The sequence below is a fragment of the Branchiostoma floridae genome, chromosome 10 (genome assembly GCF_000003815.2).
Source record: "Branchiostoma floridae strain S238N-H82 chromosome 10, Bfl_VNyyK, whole genome shotgun sequence".
Lineage (NCBI taxonomy): Eukaryota > Metazoa > Chordata > Leptocardii > Amphioxiformes > Branchiostomatidae > Branchiostoma > Branchiostoma floridae.
Window position 1 is genome coordinate 22,868,696 of NC_049988.1, and position 11,030 is coordinate 22,879,725.

Here is an 11,030-nt window from a genome sequence, read left to right on the forward strand (position 1 = left end):
ACAACACCTTTTTTTTTCTTATGTCCTCCGCGTGGGGCACCAGGTTGTGTGTTTTCACTTGGACTTCCTTTTCTCCTAAAAGAAAAATCCGCCCGCACGAATTCGATTTTTAGCTGGGTGCGGCAGTGCACCTAATCCTGAAAATGAATTTCGAGCCCTGCCCTGTGTAAAAGTAAAACAGAGAGTGAGCTGGATCATAACATCTGCTTGAAAAATCATGCAAATCCGATCTCATTTCACAAATGTCATAACTCAAGTATGCTTCTTCTCCATCCTCATGATGCCGTCCGTATATCATGATGATGCTTTTTGGGGGGGGTGTCTATACTAGCATGAGTCCTATAGACAACATGCCAAAAAAGCATCATCATGATATACGGACGGCATCATGAGGATGGAGAAGAAGCATACTTGAGTTATGACATTTGTGAAATGAGATCGGATTTGCATGATTTTTCAAGCAGATGTTATGATCCAGCTCACTCTCTGTTTTACTTTTACACAGGGCAGGGCTCGAAATTCATTTTCGGGATTAGGTGCACTGGTGCACCCAGCTTTAAAAATTGGGTGCACCACTTAAATTTAAGTAATAACCTAATGATAAAACTTAGTTACAAGCTATCAAATTCTTCAACAAGTACCATGACAGACATTGTTATTATCTTTTTAACACTTAGATGTCAAAAATATGATGTATACTTGTATACTTTGATATCTTTACATACATGAACCCATGAAAATATTTGGGTGCAACCTGTACACTCACAGGAAATAATTGGGTGCACAGCTCCAATTTTTGATGCACCTGGGTGCACATGCACCCAGTATTTTGAACCCTGCAGAATGTTTAGTTAGTAATTTAGTATGTTATTTTTCTTTTGATCATTCATGCAAGGAGCATACCAATCAACCTCATGGTAGCCACCTGACACGCAGTTTGTGCGCCTTCTTGAAATTTTCCCCCAGACCTGAATGAGAGGTGACATACCTTTATGAACATTGTTATCCCATCCTCACGCCTACATGGGAGGGACCAACGTTCGAGTTGCACAGTCAAGCACACTATGCATATCCTAAACGTGAATAGTGATTATTTTTTAACAATTTTTTTTTCTGGGCATATTTTGATCCTAAAGGTTATCTTTTTGGCTAGAGAGTACAGAAGCATGTGTACTGTGACAAAAGATTCTGTGACCTTTGGCATGTTTTGAACTAAAGTTGACCCCTGAATCCCAACTGACTCGGTGGACTGACCCATCATGAAATTCTGTTGTCATTTCAAATTCTGGCTAATACTAGTTTATAGAAAGCCAGAGTTGACCTGCTTGCCTGCTTTTTGAATCAAAACAAAGCTGACAAATCCAGCTTTGCTATGTACTAGTAGGTGAATGTGGTTTGAAGTGATTACCTTCGCCAAAAAGGTTATATTTTGGGTAGCGTTTGTATGTGGGGGTGTGTGTTTGTAGAAGACCAGCATAACTCGAGAATGCCTGGATGGATTGTATTGATATTATTCGGTATTTGGGTAGGTAGCATCATCCCACTCAGGGTTGACTCACGGCAATGTCTTGCGATATCAACCCTGACTTTTCAGCCTCAGAAAACCGGTAGTGGGGCGTGGCTACTAACTAACTGTCAACTAATCAGAGAAATGCCTTCGTGTTGTCCAAAGGCACCATATAAGGTGCCTCATTATAATATTCAAAAGTAAGATGACAGTACCGGGCTACTAGTACCGGCATAACCTTTCAGCAGCCAGGTACCAAATTTAAGATTTGTCGGCTCTGGGTTCAAATGACAAATCAGGCAAGCTCATTAATATTCATAAGCAAGGTGCCCCCAGTACAAGTTTTCTGAGGCTGAAAGGTTGATATTGCAAGGTATTGCCACAAGAGTCAACCCTAAGGCCACACCAATTTAATTTCCTGGTTCACGGATTCGCTCGCTCCTATTTTTTGGAAAATAAAATAAAAATAAAAATTACCACTCAGCAAATTTTCACCATTAATGAAACCATTCACCAGCTTTCTGGTGTAGCAAATTGGCCTTTATATCATAAGCTCCTTAAAGTGTGGGTACAGGTGCTGTTACTGTACAATAATAGTGTTTTTGTACTTTTTTCAAGCTGAAAACTTTTTTTCTTTATGTTTTGGGTTAGCCGTTACCTTTACCCCAACCATTTTACAATTTTTATTTTTATTTCGCCCTCTCGCTCCATATTTTTTATGAAAACTCCGTGAACGAAGAAATTAAATTGGTGTGGCCTAAGTATGTGAGAGTGTTATCCTGGTACCCATCTTTATCATGGCTCCCGAGTCTCTTCTGTCCTCATCTCAGATATCTGCGGACAGGACAGAAGACACTTGGGAGCTATAATACGGCTGGATACTAGACCAAGAAGTACTAATACAAATGTATTGTAAAAGAAACATTTGTGGTGGTTTAATGATCACAGTTTTCGCAGTGGACACTTCACCGCGAACATAAAACCACCGCGAACATTTTTCCATGGCAGTAAGAGACCACAGTGCATGGTGCTACCGCGAACTTAAAACCTGCCCACCTGAGAAAGCACATTTTTCGATGCAAAATGCACCAGAAGTTGAGAAAATGTTGTGTCCTCGAACATTTAAGATTGTAACAACAGCAATTCTAACGTCCGAAACCAGTATTTGAATTGTCAACCGTGCCGTTCGATTTACTCGAAGGAAGCCTGTGTGATACAAACTTATCAAACGGCCCGGAACACCCATTTGCGTTTTTGCGTCACAGGTATGACATAATGTACATTATAAACTATTAACAGAACAAAACTTTTCATTACCATCACTGAAATAGTTGGGACTTAACCAAGGTTTGTTCCCAGAGTGAACTTGTCTACTGCAGCTTTAGTTAAGGGACGTGTTGTTGGAGGGTAATACTATAATAGTTTTTTATTTGAACATAATTAGCAGTTTCTAAAGTTCCAAATTAAAGCACTAACAGTAAAAAATTGAAACTAAACAAACTTTTCTTTATTCTGCAGATCTCCTACATTCGGATCCAACGTTACCATGGCAACAAATATCCATATGGATGAAGTCGTGCTGGACCTGTTTGTGGAAACTGACAAAGCCTTCCAGGATCCAATAAACCATGTCCAAACTCACAGTGGTGAGAAACCCTTCATGCCAAGCAACAATGATCAGAGCTGTGCAGAGATTCATGCTCTAGAGAAACCCTTCATGCAAACCACCTCTAGTCAGAACTACACGGGGACTCACACAGGGGAGAAACCCTTCATACAAAACAACACTGGTCGGAACTACACAGAGATTCACCCGCTTGAGAAACCCTTCATGCAAACAAACAGTGCTCAGAACCACACAGAGACTCACACAGGGGAGAAACCCTCCATGCCAAGCAACAATGGTGAGAACTACACAGAGATTCACCCTCTAGAGACACCCTTCATGCCAAGCACCATGGACACTAATGCTGTTGAGGACAAACCCTTCATGTGTGGAAAATGCAACATGAGGTTCAGTGAACTGGCTGACCTGGGTGTACACGTGCAAATGCACTCCAGTCAGAAAGCTTCCGCGCAAACTCGCACTGGGGGACAACCCTATAGCTCTGGGGAGGGTACTACGAGGCAGTTCAGCACACAGAATCAGGTTGGGAGGAGCGTGCAAACTCACACTGGAGAGAAACCTGCCAGCTTTGAGGGGGGCAGCGGGCAATTCAACCAACAGGATCCCAAAACGCACATGCAAACTCTCACTGGTGAGGAACCTTGTGTGCAAACTCACACTGGAGAGAAACCCTGCAGCTATGAGGGGGATGGCAAGCAGTTCAGTCAACAGCAGCATCAAGAGACACACAATGACATGCAGAACATTGGTGAGGGAGCGCACATGCAAACTCACACAGGTGAGAAACCTGGCATGTTTAACAATGATAAGAAAGAGGAAAGTGAGATGGGTAACAGGAGGAAAACGAGACAACAGTCCCTTGTGTGCAAGGAATGCGGCAAGCGGTTTAACAAGTCGGACAACCTGAAAAGCCACATGCGCACCCACACTGGAGAGAAACCCTACGGTTGTGGCGAGTGTGGCAGACGCTTCAGTGACGGCACGGCTCTCCGAAAGCACAAGCTCACCCACACTGGGGAGAAACCCTACAGTTGTGAGGAGTGCGGCAAGACGTTCGGTCTACCTGCGACTCTGAACAGACACATGCTGACTCACACTGGGGAGAAACCCCACTCCTGTGTGGAGTGTGGTGTGCAGTTCAGCCGGACCGACGCCCTGAAGAACCACATGCAGACCCACACTGGAGACAGACCACACATCTGTAAAGAGTGCGGCCAGCAGTTCCGACAACTGGGACACTTACGCAAGCACAAGCAGACGCACGTTGGGAAGAAATCACAGCGCGGCAACGATGCAACCCCATTTGAGTGTGACAAGTGCGGAAAAACGTTCAAGACTCCGCGTAACCTGAGGAGGCACGCGGCGACCCACACAGAGGAGAAACCCTACAAGTGTGACGAGTGCGGAAAGGGGTTCAGAGACAAGCAGGGTCTGGGCAGGCACGTGCCCATCCACTCCGATGAAAAACCCTTCAAGTGCGACCAGTGCAGCAACAGTTACAGCGTAGAGCGTTATCTCAAGCGGCACATGGTCACCCACACCGGCGAGTATCGCTACAGTTGCGAGGACTGTGGCAAACGCTTCCAGGATCGCGAGGGCCTGGCAAGGCACATGCGGACCCACACTGGGGAGAAACCCTTCCAGTGTGACGAATGTGGCAAGCGGTTCGGTCAGCACTCCAGCCTAACCCTCCACAAGAGAACCCACTTAACTGAGAAACCCTTCCCCTGTGACAAGTGCAGCAAGCAGTTCAGCCAACTGGCCCATCTTAAGAGACACCTTATGTCCATCCACAGTGGGGATAAACCAGGCACCAGCGGAGAGGGAACATTAGAGGAGGGTGAGCTTAAAAAAGGAATGAGATTCCACCCTTGTGACGTGTGTGGCAAGACGTTTAAGAAACGGGGCGTCCTGAAAAGCCACGTGAGGATCCACACAGGGGAGAGACCGTACGGCTGTGAGGACTGCGACAAGCGGTTTAGAGACGCGGAGACGCTCCGGAGACACAAGATCACCCACAGCAGTGTGAGACCCTTCATCTGCGATCAGTGCGGCAAAGGGTTCAACCGCTCGCAACATCTGAAGACTCACATGATGACCCACACTGGGGAGCGACCGCACGTTTGTCCGGAGTGTGGCAAGGGGTTTTACGACTCCGGTGGTTTGAAGGACCACCTGATGACCCACACAGATGAGAAACCCTTCATGTGCGACGAGTGTGGGAAACAGTTTCGCCAGGCAGCCGCCCTGAGGGTGCACCTAAAGACCCACACTGGAGAGAAACCGTACATCTGTTCCAAGTGTGGGAAGCAGTGCATCCAACTGGCCCACCTGCAGAGGCACATGCTGATCCACTCCGACGCGAAACCTCACGCCTGCGGGGAGTGCAACAAGCGCTTCCGAACCCCGACCGACCTGAAGAAGCACGGACAAGTCCACACCGGTGCGAGACCTTACACCTGCGACGAGTGCAACGGGCAGTTCAGCCAGCCGAACGCTCTGAAGAGACACAAGCGGACGCACACCGGTGAGAGACCCTACAGCTGTAGGTTCTGTAGTAGGAAGTTCAGTCGGCAGGATCATCACAAAACCCACGAGCGGACTCATGCCGGACCCTCTGTCCTTTTCCTGGAGTAGACCAAGATTCGGAAACATCTATCATATATTTGAACACCCAGAAAGCAAGCTTTTAGCCAGGCATGCGTCAACGCGTCATCTGGACGCACTTTTCTTAGAATAACAAGAAATTTAATGCCCCTGGACGCCCTTACACTGGGGAGAAAATCCCCTGACAAGCATGAAATTCTGATTGACCAGGGATGCTACCAGGTCATCTGTGGTCACAGTCTTCTACTTTGACCTCTGAACCAGTATTTTTGCCTCTTGGGATACCTAAGAATGCACTATTTTATCTTAAAATCATCAAAAACTCTGCACTATGGAAGGTGCATGCCACCAGACTCCCTACAATAGTTACTTACCGCGTCTCACCAATAAGTTTGGACTCCCTATTATAAAATCCTATAAAAGCCTGCCAGAAAGGAGCAGACCAACAACCTGTAGTATTTGTGAAGAATAAACAAAAATCGATATTTGATAAAGATGAAATTACATATTTGGACACCTAAAAACTATGATATCGATTTCCTTTCAGAAAGGGAAGAATTTAAAAATGCTACAGCTAGTTTTATTCTACTTCTGATGATAATCATATTTTGCTATTAGTATATTTTAGGGAGTTTCAGTTCTCTAGTTTGGATTTTTCATGTTACACTACTTTGTGAATATGGTAACAGTTCCTAACATGTTTTATTTGTCTTATAAGTTATATTAGCTACTATTTATATGTCTCATATTTGCTAATATTCATATATTTCGTCAATATGGATGGATATTCTTCAAGACCAATTTGTATAGGAATTGAGTTTAAATTGACTTGATTGAATTGACTTCATAATCACATAGCAACAATTTCTTGTCAATGGCTTACCTTTTAGCTAGAGATGTACTTGCCAAACGAAAGACAAAATGTTCTTTTAACTTATGAGTCATGTCATCCTCAAATACTGATGTATTTGTCAAATTTGTTACAGATGTTTTAAGAAAAGAAATATGTAAGCTGTGGATATAGATTTAGTAGTATTTTTTTTGTAATCTGCCATATACTGCATTTATTCTTTCCTGTCATTGCTAACCAGGTTGATATGACCCATTTCTATGGAGATTTGGGGACAACAAATTAACATAAGGCCAATCCAATATAATTTGTTGGTTCTCAAAATTAAAAGATACTCCTAAATTATAAAGAAAACATAGTCATAGGGCTGTACCTTGGTACACACAGTATCAGGGAGTGAATGTACATGTAGTAAGATGCAAGTTTTCCTTACAGCCTGCCGTTTCCATCTTGACCTATTTGCTGAACTTAAGAACCAAGGAATTTATTTGGTGCGGCATCAACACTGAAAATAAAGGCAACTAAAGTATGATAAGTCAGTAGAAGAACTAACAAGGTGGCCAAGAGATTAAGGTTATAATTGAATAAAGAGACTTTTTTTTTACACAACAATGCTATATTGTCACCGACGTACATATGAACTGTGAGCAGCGACATCTGTCCTGCAGTACAATGTGAACCAGTCAGAATTGCCCTGAAGAAGGTGACAGACGGTCACCAAAATGCCAGGGAGAATAAAGCAATGGTTGTGAGAAAAAGAGTCCTTTTATTCAGTGACGTACCAACCTGATGAAACTATTCACAGATGAGTTTATGATTGTTATATATTTGTACAGTCAAACCTGCCCAAGACGACCACCCGGGGGACCGGCAAAAAGTGGTCGATTTGGACAGGTGGTCACTGAGAAGAGTATCGACTCAAAACATGCCTTATGCAAAGTATAAATAGTTTCCGATGTGTTTAATGGCAAATAGCAAGTACACTGCACGCACGCAAAGAAGCGAGGTATTTAATGTCAAATACAACACACACACTGTAAATTGTAAATTTAACCCCAAGCTCTTATCGAGCTTTTATACGATACAGTGCTTTAAAGCTCAATATTTGTACACTAACGTTTTAGACAGTAAGGGAACTTTCATTTTGGGCCGGTCGCGGTCGCGTTGGACAGGTGGTCGTTGAGAAAAGGTCGCTTAATGCTTACGTCAATAGGAAAATAAATCGGGACCCAGAAAAAGCGGTCGAAATGGCCAGGTGGTCGCTGAGAAGAGGTGGTCGCTCGGGCAGGTTTGACTGTACCTGTATGTTTTGCCATACACTGTTTTTAATGTATTTGTTCAATGCAAGGCCATTTGACCACTTCTGCGCACTGGAGCGGTTGGATTGTGGAAACCATTATGCTAGGAGAAAGCAGTGAAACTTTTATTGAAGGCTTGAAGATTATATACAGGAGGGAAACAGTTGTCATCGAGAGAGATCCATACCGTATTTGGCAGTCTGAAGAAATAAGCTGTTGCTGTAGGGGACTTTGAGGCTGGTAATTGAACACTGTCTGCATGGCTATTCCCTCGTAAACAGTAGCCATTGGGAAGTTGGACAGAACTGGGTACTAGTATATATTATCATTTTTCTCATACTGACTGAGTCATAGCCAAACTAGTAACTATTTTTTTTAAAATTGCAAACATATGATATGGATGTTAGGCTGATATGTACATGTAATGTGTAGTTGTGCTAAACTGTTGTACTATAATGTGGTACAACTGTATTCATTGTAGGGCTAGTAGTAGTGTAGGGCTATAAATGAAGTACCGTGTAAATAGAAGCTATTGAAATGGAAAAAAGGATATTGTTTTCTTTGCTACTCTTATACCTTGAGGACGCATAGCCCGAGTACCATACTCCGTAGTGACTGCTGGCTCAATCCTGTCGCTATGGTGCTCTCTCACTACACTTGCATTACTGCGGGTTTGTTCACTGCATTACTGTTTTGTTTTTCTCTCCGATTTTTATAATTTAGATATTGCATACTACATAAAAATATGTCAAAAACCAAGAAAATTTGTTCATCTCTAAAATCCGCAGTGACGCAAGCTTGACGCACCTTTAGTAACCACGAGGTTGAGGCCAGCAGTCACAACGGAGGTTTCGACAGACAGCACAATCATTCCAAAAACGTTTCTTTCTCCATTTAAAAGCTTTAATGTTTTATGTACAGTTATGCCCCATGTAAATAAACATACAAAAGGACATCATAATTTCATGTAACGTCTATGAAAATTATCACATCTTGAAAAATATGTTTTCACAACTCCTGCAGCATATCTGGGACTCATGCCATCAACAAAAGCAACCTAAAATCAACATAACTACAATATAAATCTGTAAAATAATCAGATACAGCTCACAGCTTTTGACAAACATATGATACTGATATCTATCAGTCTAGATACAACAACAAAATTATATAAAATTGCAGTAAGACTCGTTGATGAAAGCTCCTCAGACTTATACAACAGTATAGGAGCACCCACATCGGTTGCTAAGTTATGTACAGCTTTTCTCAATGAACAATAATCATGGCATCACCTGGACCTGCCTACTTACTATATTAGGCTGATGAATCTGCACTATTGCAACATCTATCACAACTACAATCATGTGCACTGGTATCACAGCAGCTTTAACACTGACAGGCTTTACAGTATTTTCATTATACCAACAGTGCAGCAAGGTTTATAAAACACAAAGGAAAGAATCACTGCAGTATCTGAATTTGAAAGAATTTTCATTTGTATCACAAATGTCATCAGTATTACAGTCTTACAGGTAAACGTTCATTCATCAGACTCTGATATAATCTTAGGGCAAAAATAATGGAAGAATAAAAGCATTGGATAAAATATGATGTATTTTCACACTTATATCAGTTACTAGAGCCTGCTATGCAATACCCTTCTATAAGATTTCATGATTCACTTTACGTTCAACATTTTCCAAAATTTTGCTCTGAAATCTAACTTCTCATGGTATGTTTTGTGTCGTGAAAGAAAATGACACTTTTTTCTGTTTACATTTACAAAAATCAAGGATGCTTTGCCTTTCTCAAATCCATGGTCTTTACAATGACGCGCTACTTCAATAGAACTTGGTCTGTCAGAAGCATTTTTCTGACCAGTGACTTAAGTAGTAGAGTGGGAGGTATGGCTATAACTTTTGTGGGGAGGCGCGATCAGTGCCTGTGCTCTTCCCTGTTGCCAGGAGCAATGGTTGGCATGGCGACAGTACTGGGGTTGCCGGCGGTAACACTGGTTGGCATGGCAACAGCTGTGGCGGAACTGTCCATATTTGGGTTGCTGGGGATAGGTGTGGCACCTGCAGCAGCTGCGGTGTTGGTTTCGGGTGCGTCGGCCGGCCTGGGGGTTGCGTCAGTGGAGGGGGTGTAGGGAGGGGGGTACGGAGAGGCCCCGTACACCGGGTACGGAGGGGGGTAGGCGGGGCCGTACTGGAAGCTGTCCGGCGCCAGGGGGTACACATCAGGCTTGGTTGTTACCTGCAGGAGAAGAATGTGATTGTCATCTGTGTATGTAGGGTTGAAACTAGCAATGTAAATTACAAATTCTTACAGTAGTATACACTGTTGTCAGCCTCCTTCATCTGTGTATGTTCAGTTTGGAACCATGTGCCTCTTACAATATTGAGTCTGGTTATTTGTCGCGTATGCACTATTACAGATCTCATTAAATTACGTTCCTGTGGCAAATTCCCGTCTCGAGTCATCGTTGGTGTTCCTAACTGGCGCACCTCAAACATACAGCCTGAAAACATATTGCACAATTCTCCTATCGGTTATAGAGACAGTAAGAAAGATGCTAGTGCTTTGTTTTTGCTGTGAAAACTGCATTTCCCGCATTTGAAACAGTCAGTACAATCCAAGAGTGTTGACCCATTTCCTCAATGCTTATAAAAAGGAAGACGATTGTTACATCAATGAAGGTTAGACATCCAGGTAATGAGATACACTGAATCGCAGCTACTCAAGCAACTGGATTATATTTTGGAAATGGTTAGATGTTTCAGATCACATCAGTTATCTTTTGTCAGAGGGACACTGAAGAGATCTTGTTGGAAAGCAGGATTTAACACTTTTAAAACATTTCAGAGAACATCTGTTAGGCCTAGGAAAAAAAATGTTGTGTTTCCTGTTTCCCTACCTACCCTAAAAAAACCTGCCGACCCTAGACTTTTTTTTGGGGTGGGCAGTGGAGTCACATAGCTTCCAGATAGAATTTTTTATTTAGCCTGCGTCCTATTGAAGTAAAACACTGCTTGTCCCATCTAATGAAGGATAAACGTATCTATCATGCACAAAATTAAAGTTTGACATTGAAAGTGTCATCATGCATTTCAGTTTACTTTGTTCAACTGTATTGTAATA

At 42.9% G+C, this 11,030-nt stretch overlaps 3 protein-coding genes across 3 annotated transcripts in view; 2 read left to right on the forward strand and 1 right to left on the reverse strand.

Moving 5' to 3' along the window:
* LOC118424803 (zinc finger protein 665-like) overlaps positions 1-7,215 on the forward strand; it is a 1,044,319-nt gene extending 1,037,104 nt beyond the window's left edge. Inside the window, exon 2 of the mRNA XM_035833582.1 lies at positions 3,026-7,215. Coding sequence (XP_035689475.1) covers positions 3,054-5,771 — 2,718 coding nt within the window. The 5' untranslated portion in view covers positions 3,026-3,053 and the 3' untranslated portion in view covers positions 5,772-7,215. The remainder of the gene's footprint in view (positions 1-3,025) is intronic.
* LOC118424824 (formin-like protein 2) overlaps positions 1-11,030 on the forward strand; it is a 1,075,906-nt gene that overhangs the window by 1,009,416 nt on the left and 55,460 nt on the right. The gene's annotated exons all lie outside the window — the stretch shown is intronic.
* The window catches only part of LOC118424819 (vesicular, overexpressed in cancer, prosurvival protein 1-like), a 7,787-nt gene continuing 5,527 nt past the window's right edge, over positions 8,771-11,030 (reverse strand). The window contains exon 5 of the mRNA XM_035833617.1: positions 8,771-10,145. Within this exon, the coding sequence (XP_035689510.1) occupies positions 9,825-10,145 (321 nt within the window). The 3' untranslated portion in view covers positions 8,771-9,824. The remainder of the gene's footprint in view (positions 10,146-11,030) is intronic.